The 25,003-nt window shown below is 39.3% G+C and overlaps 1 protein-coding gene across 1 annotated transcript; it reads right to left on the reverse strand.

Moving 5' to 3' along the window:
* Positions 1 to 10,694: 10,694 nt before the first annotated feature.
* Positions 10,695 to 20,174, reverse strand: LOC120527975. The gene is made up of 2 exons (XM_039751969.1): positions 20,136 to 20,174; positions 10,695 to 13,340 (listed from the first exon to the last, which is right to left on the reverse strand). The coding sequence occupies exon 2, from the start codon at positions 13,317 to 13,319 to the stop codon at positions 12,054 to 12,056; it is 1,266 nt and encodes a 421-aa protein (XP_039607903.1). The 5' UTR covers positions 13,320 to 13,340; positions 20,136 to 20,174; the 3' UTR covers positions 10,695 to 12,053.
* Positions 20,175 to 25,003: the final 4,829 nt, after the last annotated feature.

Raw genomic sequence — 25,003 nt, forward strand, 5'->3', positions numbered from 1 at the left:
CTAATAGCTGCCAGGTTGTCTCCCTCCCGTATGACAGCCCTTGTCTCTTGATTATCAAATTCGATTACTCGCGAGTAATCCGGGAGGGGCTCAGAGTAGAGCCGCTGCTCCTCCGCATCGAGAGGAGTCAGATGAGGTGGCTCGGGCATCTGATCAGGATGCCTCCTGGACGCCTCCCTGGTGAGGTGTTCCGGGCACGTCCAACCAGGAGGAGGCCCCGGGGAAGACCCAGGGTGGGACTATGTCTCCCGGCTGGCCTGGGAACGCCTTGGGAGACTGAAGAGCTGGAAGAAGTGGCCGGGGAGAGGGAAGTCTGGGCCTCTCTGCTTAAGCTGCTGCCCCCGCGACCCAACCTCGGATAAGCGGAAGAGGATGGATGGATGGATGGATGGATTACTCGGGACAAAACATGAAAAAAGTCTCCAGAGACATTGTGGCATGAAATATAGCCCTGCCTGTCTCTGCATCTCACAGACTGGCTGTTGATTCATCCTTTGATTTATAGACCCCAGCCAGGATGAGGACCCCCAAATATGTATGTAAATGCAATTTATCCAGCTCCTTCCACTTCTCCCCCAAAAACACACCTTCCTTCTAGATTAGTCATTTCGAGAATGATTTTCTGTATTGAGTTGGGCATGACCAGTTCAAAAGCTGACTTGATGTCTGTCACATGAGTCACTGCCATCCTAGTGGGCCCTGGCACTTTGTCTTTATTAAAACAAAATGTCTTTATTAAAACAAAATGATACAAATAGTTTCTAGATAGCACATAGCCCGTCAGTGACAAAACCTGACCCATGATATAAATAATGCCAGAGTCTTTTAAGGCTTTCCAGTCTGACCACTTGCTCTGAACAAACTGTTTCATATGAAGAAGTTTGTTATGAGAATAGTGAATAGCAGAGATGCGGAGAAGGTGAGACAGGTATGGTGGGGTGGCGCAGATGAGCAATGATAGCAAAGCAGCAAAAAATCCATATGAGGCATAGTAAAAGATATTACAAGATGCACATGAAACATAGCTACTAGAATCTATGGGTCCCAGCATACAACCGCATACATATAGCGACTGGGTATTACAGGTATGATCTCCTCAAAGCTACAAGCCAGGTGTCTGAAACCATCAGATGACTTCTCAGTCATTGCCTGTTGAAGAACACATGAAAGGAATCCAAAGCAATCCTGCAAATCCATTATAATCAAGGAGACGGAATATATCCAGCTCCTAGATCTCTAAGGTGCAGAGAAAACATGTTTGTAGATCAAACATCAGGCAAGAGCGGGCAATCAAAAGACAGTTTCGCCAAGTGAACCACAGAAAGATTCAGTTGCCCCTGAGGCTGTGAACTCAGTAAAGGCAAAGTCCATAAAAATAAATCCAAAGTCAGTGCTATTGAGTGGATTGCACCCATTAAATTTATATAAAATAAAAGAAAATGAAAGGAGTGCAAAAAGAGTAAGGTTAATATGAATTTCAATGAAAGTGTTGTTAAGAGCGGGAGCAACATGCATACACCAGCATCCCCTCACCTGTTGCACGCTGTGATTTAAAGTCACCTCATATAACTTGAACAGAGAGAGAGAGAGACCAAAAGAAACACAAAGATACACAGGGTAGTGTATTGAGTGCCACCGCTGTACCCCTAGCTCACCTACCTACCAGACAGCTCCATATCCGTTACTACATCTGCTGATGACATTATAATCTCCAACAATTATGAGACAACATAAAGAGAAGTGGTCGTAGGCAATGCCTTTGACACTAATATTTTGTTTAAAGCACACTTTACAAAGTTATCAAAAACATGGCTTTTCCATTTTAAAAATATTGGAAAATGAAGGCGTTTTCTAAATATGTAGGATACTAAGAAGTTAATTCATGCATTTATTTCTAGTAGGATTAACTACTGCGACGTGGTGTTCATTGGCTGCTCAAATACTTCTTTATACAGTTTTCAGTTAATTCAAAATTTTACTAAAAGAATTATTAAATGAAAAAGAAAGTACAAACACTTAACTCAAGTACTTACATCCTTACATTGGCTTCCAGTTAAGTTAAGGGCGTATTTCAAAATCCTTCTTTCAACATACAAATCCTTCAATGGCCAAGGCCCTGCTTACTTGGAAACCAAAGCATTCATCCATCCATCAATCAATCAATCAACATTTATTTATATAGCACATATTCATACAAAAAAAATGTAGCTTAAAGTGCTTTACAAAATGAATAGAGTAATAGAAGACACAATAAAAGATAAACATAAGTCAACATTAATTAACATAGAATAAGAGTAAGGTCCGATGGCCAGGGTGGACAGAAAAAACAAAAAAACTCCAAAGGCAGGAGAAAAAAATAAAATCTGTAGGGGTTCCAGACCAAGAGACCGCCCAGTCCCCTCTGGGCAATCTACCTAACATAAATCAAACAGTCCTCTTTGTATTTAGCGTTTTCATGGAAGGACCTGATGATGATGGTCACGTAGACTTCTGGCTTTCAGTCCATCAATGTTGGTGCATCATGATGCTTTGAGCAGGTGGTGGTGGCGCAGGCCGCCACCACAAAGAAACCGGAGAAAGAAACAGAAGAGAGAGTAGGGGTCAGTACGGATCCATCCATTATCCAACCCACTACATCCTAACTACAGGGTCACAGGGGTCTGTTGGAGCCAATTCCAGCCAAGGCAGGAAACAAACCCCAGGCAGGGCACCAGCCCACCGCAGGGTGCACACACACACACCCCTCAAGCACAGCACTAGGGACAATTTAGAATCACCAATGCACCTAACCTGCATGCCTTTGGGAAGAAACCAGAGTACCCGGAGGAAACCCACACGGGGAGAACATGCAAACTCCACGTAGGGAGGACCCGGGAAGTGAACCCAGGTCTCCTAACTGCGAGGCAGCAGCGCTACCCACTGTGCCATTGTGCTGCCCACCAGAGTGTTCATTAAGATTAAAATTCAAGGTAATAATAATAATACATTCTATTTATATAGCACCTTTCCCTAGCTCAAGGTGCTTTTTTGCTGATCAGCTTATGATTCCAATGATTAACAAAACAATAGTGGGCTGTTGAGCTTCTAGTTATAGGCCCCGAAGCTGTGGAATGTCTGCCTGCTACTATAACAGGTGCCCCTTCAGTCTCATCTTTTAAATTCAGGCTGAAGACTCGTCACTTCACTTTAGCATAACCTGAATAGGGCTGCTGATTAGTGGTGCATACTGCATCTCCTTTGATAGCCTTCAATATTAAAGTATAGTTAATATGATATTTTTAAACTGTTACTAACCCTCCTCTGTTCTGTTTCTCTTCTCGGTGTCATCATGCGGCACTTGGTGCCACTGCTCTATGATCAAGTTCTTTGCTTGCCTATTGAAAAGTCATCTCTGATAAAGAAGCGCTGGAATCATCAGGTAGAAGGGTTCTTTCATCAAAGTGGCTGGCCCAGCCCTGACTAAGCTGTGGAATAGCCAATAGGGTGAGGTGGCTTGTTGGCTGAGGGTATCTAGAGCTCTGAATGTATCTGAATTGTCTGACTCCTTTTCTACAATATAGCTGTGGTTCTACAATTGACAAATGGACAGATATTGTTGCTTTTTATTTATGTTAATTAGTTTCTACTTTGTTATTTATGTATTAGAGCAAATCGTATAAAATATTGTTGCATTCTGCCTTGAGAGTTGTCGCAACGCTCTGAATTTGCACGTGGTGTGGAGTGCCGTGCAAGAAGAAACTAGTTTGTACTGTTGTGTTGTTTAACTGAAATTGTCATGAGTCTGATTTATGAACTTTATGGTTTAGTTTGTAACCTTTTAGTGAAAACTTTAACCACTGTAAATTTGAACAGTAATAGTGAAAGAGTGTTAATTGAGCCTCTGTTTTTTTTTCTTTTTGTAAAAAAATATATATTTTTTATTTATATAGCACCTTTCGCATATGCAAGGCACTTAATTCAAATTTTCATACTTCTCTGGAATGGTCTCCAAAGTAGGCTAGTCTTGGCTATGCTAGTTGCAGCAGAGGTGATCAGGTAGTACCCTGGTTCCACTTGGAGCCTGCCCATGAGTCTTCCTGCTTGGTGGGTCGGCAGTGGTGGCTAGGTCATTGCCTCTCTTCTCCGGGCTTTCAGCTCATCTCCTCTCTCTTGTATCAGAGCCAACAAGAGGCTTTTTCAGTTGCCTTTCTTAACCTCCAGACTGCTGTTGTTCTGCTTCGGCTTCTTACTCCCATCCTACTTGGCAGACTTCATACCAACTGTTCGGGAAATCCCTGACTGCCAACTTTCACAGGAAACAGGTTTGCCATTCTTTTTCCTTGAAGTCGTTTATCATCTAGTAGAATTTGCATCTGTTTTGCTGTCCCCTCACTGCCTTCTTTGCATTATTCAGTCAGTTATAATATAATGATTTTCTTCCTTTCTTTTGACCAGATAACCACCTCTGCCCTCAGGGTAGGGCAGAGTATAATCAGTGATGTATTATAGCCAAATAGAATGTGTGCCATGGTTCTTCTACCATCACATGGTTTGTATATTGGGACCTCCATCATCCACCTCGTTTGTAAGTTCACTGGTGTGGGGATAGTTCTGTATACTGGTCTAAGCAGGAAAGATATGTGGAATGTTCTTTTTTTAGGTGGTCCCACCTTGTCCTGGTTCCTTGTGTCCTCAGCTCGACAGCTCTTAGTCTTCTCCCTTCATCTTCCAGGCTCTCTGACTTCCACTTGGACCTTAGTTCCTTACTCAATTGTGTTTCCCTTTGTTCACTTTTGGAAGTAGGATGTCCTGAAGCCTTTAATCCAAATGCAGGGTATTCCAATTGGCACTTAATACACATCAACAGCCACATCAATCTTAGCATTGGACTGTGCTGATAAAGCCATGCCTTAAACCTTCTGATTAAACCACACTTTTTGATCTTCCTCAGTTATTCCACCATCTGTTTTTCTGTGCTGGTTGTGTTATTTTTATTTTAGGGTGTCTCATCATACCATTTCCCCAAGCACTTCATGGGGGTTCCCTCAACTGTTGGAATCATTTCCTTTTGAACAAACAGCTTGAACCTGTTAGTTACTTTCCTTTGTTTAACCACAAGGCTCCTAGATTTCCTGACCTAAGTGGCCATTCTGTTGAGCTGTGCAGTGCCCTATCTTGCTTGAACATGTGTTGGAGAAATAATGGTCATGTTATCCATTAATCCTATGAGAGCTGGCTGTTGGGCCCCCAAAGTGGTGTTTGGTCCTTTGGTCTCCTTTTCAGCTGCTGTAATTCCTACATTGATGGATTAAAAACCAGAAGTCTACATGACCATCATCATCAAGTCCTTCACATGAGAACCCTAAATACAAAGAGGACTGTTTCATTTATGTTAGGTAGAATGCCCAGAGGGGGCTGGGCGGTCTCATGGTCTGGAACCCCTGCAGATTTTATTTTTTCTCTCCAGCCATCTGAAGTTTTTTTTTTTGTCTTTTGTTTTTTCTGTCCTCCCTGACCATCGGACCTTACTCTTATTCCATGTTAATTAATGTCTTATTTTAATTCTTAGTTTGTCTTTTTTTCTCTTTTCTTCATCATGTAAAGCACTTTGAGCTACATTATTTGTATGAAAATGTGCTATATAAATAAATGTTGTTGTTGTTATTCCCATTTTCTTCTTTTAAACCAGAAACCATCATCCAGGGAAGAAGCAATGGTCAAAGCAATTATGGCATAGTGCAGGGGTGGCGAACTCCAGGCCTAGAGTACAGCAGTGGCTGCAGGCTTTCATTCTTACCATCTTCTTAATTAGTGACCAGTTTTTGCTGCTGATTACTTCTTTTAACACTAGAATTACTAGAGCCTACGATAAAACTCGTAGATCAGTCCCACCTTAAATTGCTTTGCACCTCTCCGTCAGCGTGTTTTGTCCTTTAAATGTGTTGATAAGCAGCAAGCAGCAAGCAGTCTGCTATCACATCCCCCACCGGCACACAGTTTTCTCAGCTCAAGTCTGTTTACTTGCGTGTCAGTTGCTTGGAGTTGTATAGAGTGAGAAGTCAAGCAAAATGACACCTTTTATAAACACTAATTCGTTATTTGGAACACATGCATTTCATGTGTGTTCCGTGTCTACAACGATCTATGTAAACACATCGTTAAAAAAAGAAATGTTTTTCATGTTTTAGTAATAACTGACAAAATGTAGACATGAAGTTTATAATGTGTGAAGCCTGAAGTCCAAATATCAAAGAAACGCTTTCACAAAAGGTACAAATATATCAGAACAAGTGCGCTTCTATTCAAGAATATAACTGCAGAAACTGCGTTAGGGTGTGACATTGAGATGCATTTACTACCATTGCTTCCGTGGTGCAACAGTATCAACTGTTGACTAGTAATCAAAACTTCATGGGTTCAATCCCCCATGAGTCCATTTTGAGAAGTGAGCTGCTTTTATTCTTACTATTTTAGAAGAAAAACATACATTTGAATTCAGCCTGTAACAGCAGGTGTAAATGTATGATACTTGTAAAGGTTAGCTTTGGTTTTTTTTACTTCCTACAGAGTGCAGAGCTATAGTGCATCTTTATGTGAAAACAGCAGTGTCAGATTAGGATCGTGAATGCGACTGAGAGAATGAAACTGCCCTAAAAAGAAGTCTGACTGCATTTTCGTACCAATGATTGTGAAATGAAGTGTCTGCATGCACTGTTCATGGCATTACACGTGTATTTTTTGAGCATGCCCGTGTCGCTCACAGGTTATAGTCTTGAATAAAAGTGCACTTGTTTTTTTATACTTGTACATAAACATTTATATGTTACTTACATAAAAGCCAGATCGAATGTTATTTATTTGGATTTATTTACTTACTTCCTACAGAGTGCAGAGCTATAGTGCATCTTTATGAGAAAAAAGCAGTGTCAGATATGGGGGTGGGGTGGGGGGAGATAGGGTAGGTTCGTGAATGCAACTGAGAGAATGAAACTGAATAAAAAAAAAAAACAAAGCTAACCTTTACAAGTATCATACATTTACACCGGCTGTTACAGACTGAAATCAAAAGTATGTTTTTATTCTAAAATAGTAAGAATACAAGCAGCTCACTTCTCAAAATGGACTTGTCGGGGATGAAACCCATGAAGTTTTGATTACCAGTCAACAGTTGATACCATTGCGCCACCAAAGCAGTCATAGTAAATATGTGTCAATGTCGCACCCTAATTCATGTTGTTTTTCTGCAGTTATATTTTTGAATAAAAGCGCACTTGTTCTGATATATTTGTACCTTTTGTGAAAGTGTTTCTTTGATATTTGGACTTCAGGCTTCACACATTATACACTTCATGTCTACATTCTGTCAATTATTACTAAAACATGAAAAAGTTTCTTTTTTAACAATGTGTTTACATAGATCGTTGTAGACACGGAACACACATGAAATGAATGTGTTCCAAATAACGATATAGTGTTTATAAAAGGTGTGATTTTGCTTGACTTCTCACTCTATAAAACTCTAAGCAACTGACACGCAGGTAAGCAGACTTGAGCTGGGAAAACTGTGCGGGGTGGGGGGATGTGATAGCAGACTGCTTGCTGCTTATCAACACATTTAAAGGACAAAAAACGCTGACAGAGAGGTGCAAAGCGATTTAAGGTGGGACTGATCTACGAGTTTTTTCATAGGCTCTGGTAATTCTAGTGTTAATTAACTTGACTCAGGCCCCATAGTTGTTTATTTTTCTTTAATTAGCAGTCAAACAATAATGAGACACATAACAAGCCACCACATGACCAGCTCCCCTGTGCCCATTACACAATATCTGAAATTAAAGAGAGGTGATGGTCTTGGTAAGGATGATCTCTCAAGTCACCAAAACATTTTGATGGTGCTCTTAGAAAGAACAGAAAAACAACAGTTTTCGAAATGTGTGCTGTGGCAGAATGAGAGCAGCAACAAGCCATGGAATTAAATAATGGGTTTAATTAACAGCAAGAATTGGCTTCTCATTAAGAAAGTGATTGGAGTGAAATTGGTTGGAGTTTAAAGCTTTAATTTAGCCGGTCATCTGTTAGCACGTTTCACATCTCATTTCTGCTTGGCTGTCATTTAATGAAGAAAGGAATCAATTCAGACATCTGAACTCTTCTAACATGGCTATTAAAGTGATGGAGAAAAGGTTCATTAGCAGTGAAAACTGGTCACTGATTAGGAAAAGGGTTAGAATGAAAACATGTAGTCACTGCAGCACTCCAGGCCTGGAGTTCACCACCCCTGGCATAGTGGATTATGGACTTGCACGCTACACTTTATAAGGCTGTAGACCTGTGCTTCAGGCATGGTGTCTTGGAGTTAAAATAATGCTGTATGCATTATGACTTAAAATATTTAATGTGTATGATGTTTAATATAGGAATATAGGTTTATTTTTGATAAAGATGCAGTTTTAACTAAATGACATAACTCTATAATAGCTCATAGTATGAGCTGGCGTTTTCCAGGTAGAAGATTTGATGGTTTCATGGGATGTATGCAAACATACTGATGAATAGGCTGATGGGATATATGCAAATACCAAAAAAGTATCCTCAAGCATCCACATATACAGTACCAGGGTAAATAGATTGTTCAAAAAGATATAAGATAAAGAATTGAGACGCATTCAGTTAGCATATCATCTTAAAGGCTATGCAGTAAAGTTTGATGAATATAACATAAACATTGGAAAGTTATCAGTAGTTCAAGCATGTAAACCAGTTAGCACCAAAGGCTATAATGCCATATTCTTAATACTGGTACCCATATTGGACTGGACAGTTTCCTTGAAAGAATTAAGAATAAACCACAACAAGCAATCTTTATAAAGTCTACAAATTATCAGATGACCGTGGCATCCTGTGAACCTTAAAATATAAGACGAGGCAGTCTGTTGAGCACACGTTACTGAGACTTATTTCTGACACGCAGCAAATCAGATTACATTGCAGGATTCACGTTTATAACAGAAGTGTTATATTTTTGCCTTTTATATATTTAAAAACACAAGTATTGTTTTTTATTCTGTTACTGAAAATGTAATCACAAAAAGCCTAGAAGTAAAGACAATGTGTGAAGAAGAGACATAACTCAGAGTAATAGCCTAAAATTAGATAAAGAAGAAACACATCCTGGAAATGAAAAGGTTCCTTTGTGGGACTAATGTGTATATTGGAATTAATGTCTATATATATCAAGTCAAATTAAACCATAACATTTTTTCTCATAATTTATTACAGCATATTTGTAATACAACTGCAACTGTATTTTCTACATACATCTCCATGGTGTTCTATTCCAGTCCTTCAGTGCTTACAAAGTTCATAGATTCCTAAAACTCCATTCAGTCACTCATGCCTCTTCATCTGACTTGAAAACCTTTCTGCACCATGCTCCATTGATGTGGTAATCACTTGGGGTAAGGTTGTTTCAACTCTGGAGTCAGCTGCTCTGGTACCCACCTTTCAAACACTTTGTGGAAGTGGAGCACATCAGGGGTGATGTGGTGTATTGAATCATGACAATTTTGCAGCAATTTCATTCTCTGTCAATCGATGATTTTTTGTCATGATGTGTTCATCTTCTGGAAATGATTCTAACGTCACTACTTGCATGGCACTCATGTGTCTGACCTGGTCTAAGAGAGTATTTAACAGGACTAATGCCATTTTAGAAATTCTTACTCCACTCATACACTTTCTAGAGCCACAGACATGCATCACCATACTGAATGTTCATTCATTGCAGCGTTTTGATAGGTTTCACCTCTTCACTGCCCAAAAAGTGGATAATAGAACATTGGTCCTCTTTGGTGTATGTTTCCAATGGAGCTGCCATCTTTATATTGCTACTTTGACATCATATAACTTGTCTGCACTGTACTTCCAACTGCGGGACACTTCTAATTTCATTGCTAACAATGTTATCGACTGACATGACATGGTGTTTAGAATTTCTATTGTAAATTTAAGGTTTTGATTTGACTCATCCTCGTAAATAACATACACACACACTGAACCCTTTGCAAAGTTAATTTAGAGCACTAATTTCAATGAAATCCAGAACAATGATCAAACTGGCATGAAGCAGATGAGTTCATTAAATGATACAGAAGGAATAATTGCACAATTAAGGATTTAGGTCTCTCTCTCTCTCTGGGTGACCAGATTTGAAGTATGGACTGGTTGCTTTGCATACAAAGTTTTTTACTTTGTTCTAATGTCTCTGTGAGGTTTTCTGGGTACTTTGAATTTCCTACTACATCACAAAGATGGATTAATTGGCACCTTATGAGTAAATGTGTGTGCCCAGCATTGTTCTAGGGTTTAGTTTAAGCTTCATCCACATCTGCTTTTTGACCCCATTAGATTTGGCTTCAGTCCTATGAGAGCCTAAATTGGACAAACCATATTTGAAAATTGATTATATGCTACTTTGATGACTTCAAAAGGTTCATGCAACCTGCACCCTACATATTGGGTCCAGAGAGTTCAGCTAGTGGATGGAAAAATGGATAGAAGCTTGAAGCTTCTAAATCTGTTCTAAATTTATTTGTTAATTTATATTTTTCTGAATTTCCCCATGGGATTAATAAAGTTTATCTAATCTAATCTAACAGAAAGAATTGGAAACTGCGAGACTTCACTTTCATAGATTCATTTTATTAAGCATTCTTTTTAAGCATTAATTTTATCCAGTTTGATAACTTTATGTAGGTTGTGGACGCTAGAGGGCACTGTTACCCAGTGAAACCCAACAGACAGATGTTCAGGACACACGTTTAAAAGCACCAAGCATATTTTTAATTATTTTCTTAAATAAAGTGCCCCAAAGCACCACGATCACCACAATTCACAATACTCAAATAATCAATTATCACAATAATACAATCCTCTCCTCCCAGCAGCTCCATCACACTCCCTCTCAACTCCGGCTTCCCCTGCTGGGTCTCGACCAATCCTTTATATATTTCTTGACCCGGAAGTGCTCCTCCTCTTCTTCCGGGTCAAACAACACATCATCAGTTTTTAAGCAGCTCGGAAGTACTGTGTGCTTCCGTCCTCCTGACTCCGAAGTACTTCCAGGTTGTAGGGAAAGCAAGAGTCCCCAGGTCCTTTATGAGCTCCCCCGGCGGCACCCAACAGGGCTGAGGAAATGGACTCCATGTCCCAGGATGCCCTAAGGGAATCTGGGGTACAGCTACCATCCAAGGGAGCTGCCACCTATCGTTCTGGAGGAGGCAGTGTCCTGAAAATTCTGCCTTCCTCCATTCTTTCAGTTCAGGGACGTTCTGGCTGGATTGAACTGCCGGCCGTTTATCACAAGGTGTAAAGAAGACTAACTCTAGTGAAAATCAAGGTACATATTTTAAGTGGACAAGTAGAAAGAGATTCATCTTAGGTGTAAAGGGCAATCCAGAGAACCTTATATATGAGATTAGGTAGTCCTACTCAGTTATCATTGGCACCGGACAGTGGCAATATGTTGTATCTTGATTAGCACATAAGAGTTTCACTGTACTCTGCATTTAGTCATGCCCATCCATTGATCCAACGATGATGCTGTCCATCCATTTTTCCATCATTGTCATTCCCTGTCCTGTGTGTATTCTGGTGTGTGAGCAGGGGACCAGGAAACATGATGGACAGGGGAATTGTCCCCCAGGGGTGGTGGGTTGGCGTCAATAGTGATGTCATGCCAGTCTCTTCCCCTCTTGTTGATGGGTTGTTGTTGTTGAAAGTGACAGATTCCTTCGATTATGGTCTATCTTAAAAGCATACTATCCCTAGCAAATGTCTCAAACTGCCTATGTGGAATGGAGCAGTCCTTGAAAGAGCCTTTCAAGTAGTCCTTCTCAGGTTTTTTCAGGTGTAACCTGCATCAAGTTATTTTTGATCAATTCGGTAATCTTAAAATGCAGCCTGTTTAAACTTTTCTGTAAATATAATTATATATTTAAAGATTATAATCTGTAAACATGATTATCAAATTTAAAGTATGTTCTGAACAATTAAGTAAGGAAAAATTCCACATTTCAACAGTTGCTTCTACAATCTCTTACTTCAACTGTAACCCTAGCTTGTTGAAGTAGACTCTCAGTAAATGCTCTGCGGAAATATCTTTCAGGAATATCTTGGTCTGTAGGAATTATAATCTGGGCAATACTGGTGCTTTGTCCAGGAGGCCTTCGACCATTGATTTGTATCTGGAGGTTGTAGTAGCGCCTTTCTTCCCTGACAATAAATCCTTGAAGATCAATGCGGAGAAAACCTTCAACAAGTAGTTCAGATCGGGGTTGAACTGGCAGGAGACTGTTATGCCATCGAGAAATGAGAATGTAAGCAGTGTTCAAGTAGGGTCCACTAAATAGCAAATCAGTAGTAGCCTGCATGAAAAATATTACCTGTCTCCTGTTCCCTCTATCTGTGATTGTACAGATAATTCCTGTTTCTGCTGAAGATTCTTTAAATGTGTTCTGCACAGTATAGGCACACTCCCCCTCTGCTATAGGCCCACAGTAGTCCCAGCTTTTCTCAGTCCAGCACCAATTGTAGCTCTCATCATTCAGTCCACATTTGTGATCTGACCTGCATGGTTCTTTTTTGTAGGTTACATCTGGAACTGGAGAGCAGTAGTCCCATCCTTTCAAAGTATTGCACCAAAAATAATCGTAACCATATGTGGTGCAATCATCTTGACATATGAGATTGTATGATGAGCTTATGTATAATAAATCTCTCTCATACACCTTCCCACATTTTTCCCAGCTACCGTTTTCTAAATAGCACCATGTGTATTTAGTAGAGTCACCATGATAGTCACAGGGATGGTCCGATTTGCATCTTCTTCCATACATGTCCAAGCCTTGTTCAGGTGAGCAGTAGTCCCAACCTTTCCATGTTTCACACCAATAATAAGACGTTGATTCACGTTGATCACATTGATCCTTGCAGGGAATGTGGTATGTTGCAGTCAAATGCTCCAAGTACGTTTTCACTAATCCACAGTAACCCCAGCCTGTCAATGATCCTACTACGTAACACCAGTAATAACCATAGCCATATTGATTACATGGTGTATCCTGCTTGCATTTCCTTCCTTGATAGTCAAGTCCTTCTTCAGGGGAACAATAACTGGAAGCATAATGGCCATCTCCCTGAATACTTGTGCATGTGTATATATTATTCTTTTTCTCACAATCAGTAAGACAAGGGGTTCCCAGGTGAGTGTAATGGGACTTAGTCAGAACACTGTGCAGTTGAGCGAGCAGAAGGAAACCAATGGCCAGTTTGTGCCTCATCCTTAGGGAATCGGTGTCCTCCTGAAATTAAAGCAAAGGGAGGTAATGCTTTATATAGGTTTTTTCTAGCATTTTTTGAGAGGACCAGATTTAATTACTATTAAAGAAATGTGCTGACAATATTATTGTTTCCTAAAGAGAAATTCAATGTCATGTTAAAATGTGTTTAAAGTATAAAAGATTAATTTCATTGGTTCCTAAATCTGAAGCCCTAACAAAAAAAAAAATCATAGGTTTCTATCACTTAGTTATCAGTTAAATGCAACAAAAACACGCCAATTATCAGGCTGCAAACCTCTTTCAGAATATGTGTATTCAAGCATTTACCAATGAGCCATTTGAACTGCTTCTTCTGTCTTTATATTGAAACAAACAAAGATGAGATGTTTTCCTACACTACCATCACCTTTCTACAATGTGGCAATTAGCTAACCTGAAGGATAAAACAACTTTAAAAGATACACATGCCAGATTCCATTTGTTTGCTAAACAAATCACTACATAAACCAAGTGTACTTTAGTGTATTTACAACAATGCTGCAGCATTGATGAGGTGAAAGCTAAACAAATTAATAAAATGTCAATACCAATACGCAACATACAGAGTTCACTACTATTGACAAATAGCCAGCTTAACAACATAAGACACAAGCCATACTGATTTCTTTACATTATTGTACAGTAAGTGGCTCTAAGGTTAAGGATGCATTTTACAGCTTGTTTGCATGTTTAAGATAAGAGAAAACAGTTGTTCTGGTCTTGATAGGCCTACCAGATGGAATGAGATTGATCAACATTATGGGTCAAATAAGAGCTTTAACACTTTATAGGTCAGACTGAGAGAATGGAGTAAAGTCATAGAGAGTGACTGCATTCTGTGATTGTAGAAGTAGTTGGCTTGGCAATCTAGTTTATTGTTCTCACTTAGGTGTAAGAGGAACCCAGGTTTCAGTCCTACACTATTAACAATACTGGTTCTTTAATGACACTTTATTTTCTTTACTGCGTTTTATGGTTCTTCATAGAACGATTGCTTGACAAAGCATCATTTTATTCTGAGAAGGGTTCTTTTCATATGAAATTGGTTCTTTGTGCTAACTTCCTAATATATAGAAAAAAATCTGAAAATGTTAAACTTATGGTAGGTGACCAAGCAGGACACCAACAGATTAAGAAAACCGGGACTTACTCTGTGTTAATGTACATTGTCACAGGCGGCTGGGGGAGAAGCCCAGCCGGGACACCCGAGGGGACTGGAGGAGGGCTGGTGCCTCCTCCCGACCACGAGGGGGTGACCGCCTTGGTTTTGTTGGTGGCCTCGGGTAGGGGGCTTGGAAGCCCAACCCTGTGGGGCCCGTGGCCACCGCCAGGCGGCGCCCCGGTGCCTGAAGAACCCTGGAGCCCAGCACTTCCGCCACACCAGGAAGTGCTGGGTGGAAGAAGACAGGAGAAACCCGGAGGGCTTCCGGGTGCGGAGCCGGCACTTCCGCCACACAGGGTCGTGTCCTAGGAGGAGTGGCGGGAAACACCTGGAGCCCGTCCGGGGTGGAATAAAAAGGGCTGCCTCCCTGCATTCAAGAGTGAAAGTCGGGTGGAAGAAGGACGGAGCTGGAGAGAGGACTGGAGGCAGCCAGAAGAAGGAGGCACAAAGGACTGTGAGGCCTGGACTTTTGGGGGATCGGTGCTGGAGGCACTGGGACGTTCACTAAAAACCTGTAAATATTGTATATAGTTGCGGTGAATAAACGTGTGTGTGGTGAAACAACAATGTCCGCCTGTCTGTGTCCGGGTCCCGTTTCACAACATATGCAGCAAAGGTACTTTTAAAATAAGGAACTCCATGGTATTTCACAGATTTGTTCCCATCTTTATATCATTATTTATTGTTTGATGCCTGTTATGGATCTAAATAAATAATTTTTTTCTACAACTTTTATTTGAATCTTTTGGGGAAACAAAAATGGTTCCCCTATGACATCATCTGGCAGAACTACTCTAGCATCTGTATTTTTAAGAGTGTATACCAGCTTAGTTTGATACTTTGGTTAGTTACTTTCTCTCACAGCCACTGTGTGCTGGCTTGAGATCCCACACTAGGTCTTTTTCCAGCGTAGTCGACATTTTCTCCACAGTGTTTGCATGAGCTTTTCTCTAAATAATCTTTCAAAAGAGTGGAGGGTTAGACTAACTGGAAACTTGAATGATGAATAATAGAAAGAATTGTAATGGGGAAGACTTCACTGAGATACAAAAGAAAAGCAGATTCTATTAACTCTTTATATGATATGTGGCGCTTTACCGTGAAACTGCTATTGATATTCAATTTTTTATCATACCTTATATATATTTTATTTTATACTAGAAGCATCACCCGTTTTTGTCTGGGTATGTAATTTTAAACTCTGAACGTTTTGTCTGCTAATCTGACTTCAGTTTCTTCTGGTGTTTTACTTCCTCTAAGCCAGCAGGTGGCACTGCTGGTAAAACTTACTATAATAAAAATCAAAAGGTACTAGTGAGGTATGTGCACAAAATGTTATTGACATTGAAGCAAGGGTGTGGATTTGTATGAAGAACAAACACACACATTAACTTCTTATATTAGATAAAGTGAAACTTCCAAAGAACAACAGCAGCCCCCCTCAAACACACCCCAGAATTACGAAAAAGAAAGAAAGAAAACTTAACTTTGGCTGTCACAGACACAGTGAGGCTTTATGCAGACATATTGCTGTTGCTATAAAGGGGACCACGTAGCAGTTCTTGACACACTTCTTCTCCATAATTTGTTGCCTGAATGTCCCCAGTGTTTGTGTGTCAAAGAGGGGATGTGCAGCATTATTCATAATGGCACTCAGTTTTGTTTTAATTGACCTCCAGGGGGTCAGTCCAGAGTGTGTCCTGTAACTGAACCTGCCCTTTTTATTAGCTTGTTAATTTGGTGGGCCTCCCTTGAAGTGATGTTACCAGCCCAGCACACCACAGTGCAGCAAACTGTACTGGTGATCACAGGTTTGAAGAAAATGTGGAAGATGTCACTATTCACATTAAAAGAACGCACAAAAATGGCTAAGATAATGCAGCTTTCTCAAGAAACATGTCACTGTTTTTATTTCTTTTTTTTGGTGAATGAATGTTATACCATGTAACAGATTGGTAAGAAACTGAAGATTTCTTACAAAGGTGTCTCTTACTGTCTGAAGGCAAAACTAGATCTTACCAGCTACAAAAGATTTGCATCTTCCTAAAATGTATACATTTGCAAATTATACATTTTAAAATGTTATAGAAAAAACAAGCACAGGAGTCTCCAACTCATAGTTTCACCCTGAAGCCTGAAGACTCCTTTTTTTTGCAGTGGCTCTTTGTGCATCCTGAAGCAGATGTGTCACAGCTAATGGTCGACGCCTTACCCAGTTCTCAAGGTATGTCCTGTTTCATGCCTTGCACTTGATGGTGCTGCAGATCATTTGGGTCTGAAAAGATGACTGCATTTTGGTGTGTGTGGTTTGTTCTTTTTTTTTCCAATAACACTTTACACTGTAATTTAATTATACAAATGGCAATTAGATGTACTGTATTTGTATTATTGTATAGAATAATGGCCTCATAATTCTAAGTGCCTTTTAATTAAACGGTAGTACTAGTAGCCTACTGTAATCAGAATATACAGTGGGATGCAAAAGTTTGGGCAACCTTGTTAATAGTCATTATTTTCCTGTATAAATCGTTGGTTGTTACGATAAAAAATGTCAGTTAAATATATCATATAGGAGACTCATTGACTGATTTTGTTTGAACAATTATTGCACACTATCTGTAAATCCAATAAACTTCATTTCACTTCTCAAATATCACTGTGTGTGTCTCCTATATGATATATTTAACTGACATTTTTTATCGTAACAACCAACGATTTATAGAGGAAAATAATGACTATTAACAAGGTTGCCCAAACTTTTGCATCCCACTGTAAGTTTAATGTCACTGTGCTCTGTGTAAATATTTTAAATCTGTTTTTCTTTTCTTTCTACATGCACAGCTGAGCCAGATTTAGCACACAGGGGCTCATCATTTAGAACTGCTAGGCAGCATTAGAAGACGAGAAAGGGACAACTACGAAAATGGGCATTGTACTATTTCTGTGAGCATGAAATTGAATCCTCTCTTTGCCTTGTTTGGAATGGCATGATTTACCTAAGTAAGGGTCTGCACATGGAAAATGAGTATAAAGCCTTGGAACATTGCCCGGCACACCTTGAAGCCGACGGACAGATGGAAGATACTGTCATTCGATCCTGAAAATCCTTCCAGCGTAGAGATGAAAATGGCAAACTCTACACAAAGTGTTGGCATGGCTTCCTCATCTGTTATGCCGCATAAATTGTCATTAAAGAAAGCTGTTATTTTCTCTTATGTGATTTCTTACCGCCGTATCACTATGGAAGGGGTATCGCCTTTTTCCATTATATCTATATAGTTTTGGGTTACTTAAAACGACACAATTACCAAAGAACTTATTCCAAGTAGGGATCTAGTGCCTCCTGCTGGATAGACCTACACACATCCTTATATAAACTTCAAATCAAATCAAGAGACATGCCACATTTCAAAAGATTTTTGCTAACACTTTTTTTTTAGGTACTGCAAAAATGCATCAATTAATCATTTACTTGTATGTAACAAAGGCTTCTTTTGGTCTTCATAACACATCAGTGAGGTGTTTATTCATCTCTGCAATGTGGCCTACTAACAAAATTTCAATGAGACACATTTCTCTTGATATTACATATTTACAGTACATACAAACTGGGAATCCCTCATATTAACAAGTGATTTTACCATCATGTCTATATGTAGCACTGCACAGAGATGAGTAACCGATCTACAGATGTTTTGTAAGTGTTGTGAAGTCCCAAAGAAGCCTTTGTAAAGGCTCAGTGACCCATTCCTGCTGTGAATTGACTTCTTTTCCCATCATTTTAATTGCTTTACCTTTTTAAGTCTAAGTCCTCTGAGTTGTCTCTTTTTATTTCCTTAAATGGAAGCCAAACAAAAATGAGATGTGAAGTGAGCCAGCAGATGACTAGTTAAACCAGGGCCTCAAATTCCAACCCATTTCACTCAAACCAGTTTCTCAACAAGAAGCTGATTCTTAATGTTAATTAAACCTATTATTGACCTTCATGACCTGTTACTGCTCTCATTCTGCCACAGCAGACATTTTTAAAAGTGTTGATTTCCTTTTTTCTGAGAATACCATCAAAACATTTGGTGGACTTGAGCAGATCAACATTATTTAGATCTTCACCTTTTTTATTTTCAGATATTGTATGATCGATGCAGGTTAGCTGGTGTTTTATCATGTAAGGACCTATGGTGACCCTGTGTTCTTCCTTTTATTATGTAGACCTTAATAAAATGTCTAACACCCTATACATTACCACTGTGTGATCAGGTATTTTAGCAATTCATCTCCCCTTCCCTTCTACATCTGCCACCTCAAACAATTAGACAGTGTAAAGAAATAGGCAGGAGTTAAGTTACACATTGAGTTATGTATTATTGATACAATGCCCAAGAATATTCAGAATACAATGTGAATATTTTCAAGCCACACCATTACAGCCTATATTGCAATTCAATTTGCATCTAACAGAAGTTCTTAGTTCTTGAGTCTAGCTTCCTTCCATGGAATGGAATATTGAAACAGGCCACATGCCGGTCTCAATATGGTGGCCAAGATAGAGTTGTCTTCATCATGGTCTTCTCTTCATGGCCAGATACGAGCGAGAGAAGTAAAGGCAAGGTAACCAACTTTAAACCATTCTTACCAAAAAACATAAACCAATGGAGTGTCATAGTACAGAATGACTTCCGATTCAAAACCAATCGTATACAGCCATCCTTCAGACCTAGAGAATTAGCCCACCTATCCTTCCCTGAACAATAACCAATGAAAGTGCAATTGGTGCCACTCATCCCCCATTTGCTTTGTCTAGTCAGTTTATGGCCTTCATGTGGTGGAAGGCTTATTTACTCATGTCAGTCCAAGCACAGTCACCCTTGCCAAGCTGGTCTGATGCTCCATCCTCCTCACCATACGTTCTTCATTCTCAGTCAGTCATAAAGGCTGGGGGGCACTTATTAGTCAAACATTAAAGCACTACTGTTCTCATCAATTATAGTAAAACGTACCTCCTGAAACACTATCAAATACTGCATTTGCTTTGTCTAGTTTACCAATAAAGACATGTAAATATTTATCAATTTATATACTAGAAATCAGTCCACCACAGCTGGTTGTGTGTTTGGCTCATTTTGCATCTCATTATCATTTGGCTGCTAAACAAAGAAAAAAGAAACAATTAAGGGGTCTGAGTCTTAAGTAACAAGTCAATTAAAATGAAGGTAAAAGAAGTTAATTATGGCCTGGAAAATGTGATAGTCTTTCTTGGAAATATTGTACCACAAGAAAATAATTAATCTTGGATAAGGTGTCAGGCCATCACAAAGCACAGTCAGAGATCCTTTGGGTTAATTTGGAGTCATCAATGAATAAAACCTGCATATCAGTAGAAATGAAGAGGGTTACAAATGTCTGAAGGCACAAAGAGAATATGTAAGCTTCACTCAGACAAGAGCAGCATTTAACCCCAGTCTTGTATGGCTATGAAGCAGAAGCACCTACCGCTGTTCCTTCATACCATCCAATTTAATATAAAACGAATATATAATAACTTGACACTGCTTCCTTAATTTCAATTTACATTTATTAAATAAATAAATAAACACATAAATAATAACTTTACCTACCTGTTTAGAATTCTGCTGCTGCAAGTGATTTAAAGATGTGTATTGTAGTTCAATGATATTCTGTTCCAACTTTCTCTTTATATTGCGTTTAAACAGATGATGTAATAGTTCAGCCTTCATCGCTTCCTCTTTTTTTTTTACAACATTATTGTTATATTCATAAATTCAATACAGTGACAGCCATTTTAATGAAGGCCAAGAGTTGGACCAAAACAATGAATCTCTAAGATAACTATCTTGGTCTTCTTCTCTCCTCTCACTCCTTTATTCTTCACTCTGATAACTCCATCACTTTAAACTTTGGTTACCTGCTTGTTCACCAGGGAGCTGAAAACATATGTCAGCCAACTCTCCAGAGTCCTTAAGTGCTTGTTCTCCCTTTAGCTGAATTTGCAGAAGGTTCCCCAGCTGTGGAAAACATCATGTGTGGTCCCATTGCCAAAGAAAGGGCATTCCAGTGATCCCAAGGAATTCAGACCAGTTGCTTTTGCTTCATAAATCATGAAGAGGTTTGAGAGGCTGGTCCTAAAAGAGCTACGATCCCTGGTTTTAGAACATCTGGATCCTCTGTAGTTTGTCTGTCAGATAATCATAGGTGTGGAGGATGCTCTCCTGTACATGCTCCACAGTGACTATTCACTCTTGGACAAAGCCAGCACTATAATCAAGATAATGTCCTTTGACTTTTCCAGTGTCTTTAACACTATTCTGCCTCATTGACTGAGGAAAAAGATCAAGGCTTTGAAACTTGATGCCTGCACAGACTCCTGGATCATGGACTACCTGACCTACAGACAGTAGTGTGTGAGAATGAGAGACTGTGTGTCAGAAATGGTGGTATGTAATACTAGAGCACCTCAGGGAACTGGCCTGTTTCCCTTTCTGTTTTACCCTCTGCACAACACACTTCCAGTACATAACCAGTACTTGCCATCTACAGAAATGTTCAGATGTTTTCTCCATCATAGACTACATTAATAATGGAGACTAGTCAGAGTACAGGAAGATTGTGGAGGACTTTGTCTTGCAGTGCAGGGATAACAACCTGCAACTCAACATCAGCAAGTTGATTTCTGGCATGGCAAAAAGCCACTGAGGCCAGTCACCATCCAAATGGTTCGGAGCTAGGGCTGCCAATTGACCTCATTTTCCCGGAAATATCCTCATTTTTAACACATCATGGACTGTCCGGGAAGAATTAATAAAATTTTGAAAATATCCAGAATTTTGTCTCCTAAAATTTGAAAATCTCTATATCCTTATCATTGGTAAAAATTGAAAGCCGTACAGCAATCAGCATTTGCGGAAGTAGTGTGTGCACTTATTTTCTAAGAATCTTCAATTCCATTCCAGTAGTAATAATTTTTGGTTAGCCAATAAAAGATATCGTTTTGCTTGACTTTGCATTACAACTTTTCTACTGGAAAAAAAAGTGCTTAAAAAATATTTAAATGCTTTCAGGGTGGAATTTCCACTGACAAGAAACATCGCAAAGAGGTTAAAGGGAACTGATGAAGTTGGAAATTCCATTTTTCTATTTTGCAAGATGTCATTTCTGTAAACTGAAATCTGTGTTGCATGCTTAACACATAGCCCCATCTCAGGCAAAATTAATTGTTCTGGAACCTAAGGAGAATGAGCCTTCTGTTCTCCCTGTTAGGAATTGGGAATAAAGAACATTTTGACACTTGAATAGTTGGAATTTTTTTTTGTTCACAACAACAAAAAAAATATACTTTTTATTTTATTGTATATGGGCGGTACGGTGGTGCAGTGCTAGGAGACCCAGGTTCGCTTCCCGGGTCCTCCCTGTGTGGAGCTTGCATTTTCTCCCCGTGTCTACGTGGGTTTCCTCCTAGTGCTCCGGTTTCCTCCCAGAGTCCAAAGACATGCAGGTTAGGTGCATTGGCGATTCTAAATCATCCCTAGTGTGTGCTTGGTGTGTGTGTGTGTGTGTCCTGCGGTGGGCTGGCGCCCTGCCCGTGGTTTGTTTCCTGCCTCTGGCAGACCCCTGTAACCCTGTAGTTAGGATATAGCGGGTTGGATAATGGATGGATGGATTATACTGTATATATTATGATGGTTGGTGCACATGAGCAGGCATTGAGGCCAGGATGGGGCAAGGACCCTTACCTGGATGGGAGGCCAGCCATTCAGACGTACAAGAACGAAGGCAAGGAAAGAAGCAGTAGATGTCAATATAGTATTTTGTACACTGGCATTCCAGGAGGGTTGGACCAAGGAACAATACCCAGCCAGGAGGCCAGTGAGATGGAAGGAGGAGACAAGCTGGTCAGACACCTGCAGATTTTTTTTTTTTCTCCAGCCCTCTGGAGTTTTTTTTTTTTGTTTTGTTTTTTCTGTCCTCCTGGTCATCAAACCTTACTTTATTCTTTGTTACTTAGTGTTGCCTAATTTTATTTATATATTTTTATTTTCTTTGTAAACTTTTCTTTCTTCATCTTGTAAAGCACCTTGAGCTAGAGCATTTGTATGAAAATGTGCTATAGAAATAAATATTGTTGATGTTGTCCTGAACAGGGTGGCAGGGGGTCTGCTGAAGCCTATCCCACCTAGCATAGGGCTCAAGACTTTGGTGTGTTGTTCATTGTCTACCACCTGAAGGTTAGTTAGAAGTGTCAAAGAGGAATATCCACCATCAGACATCCAGACAAACATATTGTTTCTTGCTTTTGTCATTCAGTCAAATTATTTCAAATGAAGACATGTAGGTAAATGCATTTGCTTTGCTTCCATTTTGGGATACTGTATTACGTAATGTTAAAAACTATATTTGACTGAACATAAAAAGGAATTCATCTCAATACCAGTCAAACCTAGGTGAAGTCAGACAGTAGTCCAAGTGCAAGTGCATTGTGGCTGCAGGTTGTCTGTCCTTTCAGATAGATGGATTGCAGAAGAACATATTTGCGGATATAGATAACAAACAATATGAGTATGAGAACAAAGGAATCTATGTTTTATGACAAGGTCAACTGAAATCCTTTACACGGGAAAACAGATGGGGTCTGAGAAACGCTTAATTCTTAAATGAATAATTGACCTTAAGAGGGAGTTTATAATCTTCTAAGCATTAGAATGCTTTTGGGAAACATACCCTTTTGCGGAAAAAACTAAATAAAGTATAGTCTTGAGCCATTGTTATATGAGGGAAGTTTCCGCACTTTTATATTTTCATTGGAAATGGAGCAGGCAGGAGGAGTAGTAATTGGTCATATCTGAGAGTGTCACATGACTGGGAAAGTTGCACTGCAAACGAAGGTGACTATGTAGAAAAGTGACGTAGTTGGTTTTTGAAATTCTTAATAAATAGAATTAAAAAACGGGAAGATCTATCTGTCTATCTGAAACTTTTGGAAAAGCCCTCATACAGTATATGTAATTCAAACATGCCATTCTTTATTTTCACCAATAGGTGGAGTCCATCAGTTCTTTCTTCAAAGAACTATGGTAGACTGAAGAAATCTAATAGAAATTTTTTATTAGTTAGGTTCAATTACAACACAACAATTTTAATATATTTTAATTTACAAACATTCAGCTTTATATAAATGATAAACTACAGAAACAACTCTGAATTAAGTATTATGGAAAGTTTGAGATTAATTTAAACATATTAAAAGTCCAAAGTATAAGAAATACGAATTTGCATAAACAGCATAAACTTTTATCACAGAACAAAGCACAAAGTAAAACGGTATATATGGTTTCATTTACTAATATAAACTGTGCTTGTAGAAATGAAGTCAGGATGTCTTGGCTTAGTAAGCAGGCAGTTTCAAGCACTTTTTTCCTTTCCCTTACACACCTCAAAACTCTTCCTTATTCTTTTTTTCCCCTTAAATGGCAGGGAAACAATAATGAGATTCAAAGAAAGCCAACAGATGACCAACCAACATGATCCCCTTTATACATATCTATCCAACATGCATTATTTGTATAAGATATTTTTCTTTAGCTGCACCAGGATACTTGCCAGTTCACTGTGCTAATGCTATGAGTCCTAGAAGTTCAATCACAGTTAGGTAAAGGTTGCAAAGAACAAACAAGTCTCACTTGCAAAATTACAGATAAATGAAAACTAAAAAAGTAAGTATGAGATCATACAATGAAGCTTCATGAGGAACTGTAAGCAACTGTTGAATTACAATCCAAAGCACTGATAAAACAGTAACCTCATTTTGAAATGTCTTGCTAGATGAAGTCAGATTTGTTTCCTTAAAAGTCAGCTACTATAAAGGTAGAAATATTGTATGCTTTTACATTTTTTGTTGAAGAAAACTAAAAGATATCAGAAGAAAATCACTTGCTGCTGAATATGATGAATACAGAACACCAAATTAAACTCAAGGCCATGTCACATCATGCAACTTTCCCATTAACTTTCATTTGAAGACTGCATTTACATAATCATAGAGAGTTGAGGAAAGTCACGGTGCCCTTCCATGACTACAATCATGAAGTGTGACATACACAGGGAAGGGACTCGGTCAAACAAGTCCACAATTTGCCCCGACAAGTCATGAGAGTGGGCTCTGTGTTTGTGACAGTTCAAAGCCAATGACTTTGCAAACAGAACAGAGAGGCTGAGATTGCAGTTCAGCTCACCAGAAGTGTAAACCGTTCACAGAGCCACAGACTCCGTCAGGCAGCACATTATCAGGGAGTTTGTGATAATTTGGAATTATGGAGCTGTGCTCAAAAGTCATCAAGCATTAATTTTACATGGCCTGTGATTTCTAAATTGACATACTCCAGTGATGTGTTCAGTTGACAAGTCTGACATCCACTTTGAGTACACGTTATGTAATGTGACATTGGCTTAACCCTAGTAAGTGCTAAATGTA

Source organism: Polypterus senegalus, chromosome 4 (assembly GCF_016835505.1).
Source record: "Polypterus senegalus isolate Bchr_013 chromosome 4, ASM1683550v1, whole genome shotgun sequence".
In the NCBI taxonomy this organism is placed as follows: domain Eukaryota; kingdom Metazoa; phylum Chordata; class Cladistia; order Polypteriformes; family Polypteridae; genus Polypterus; species Polypterus senegalus.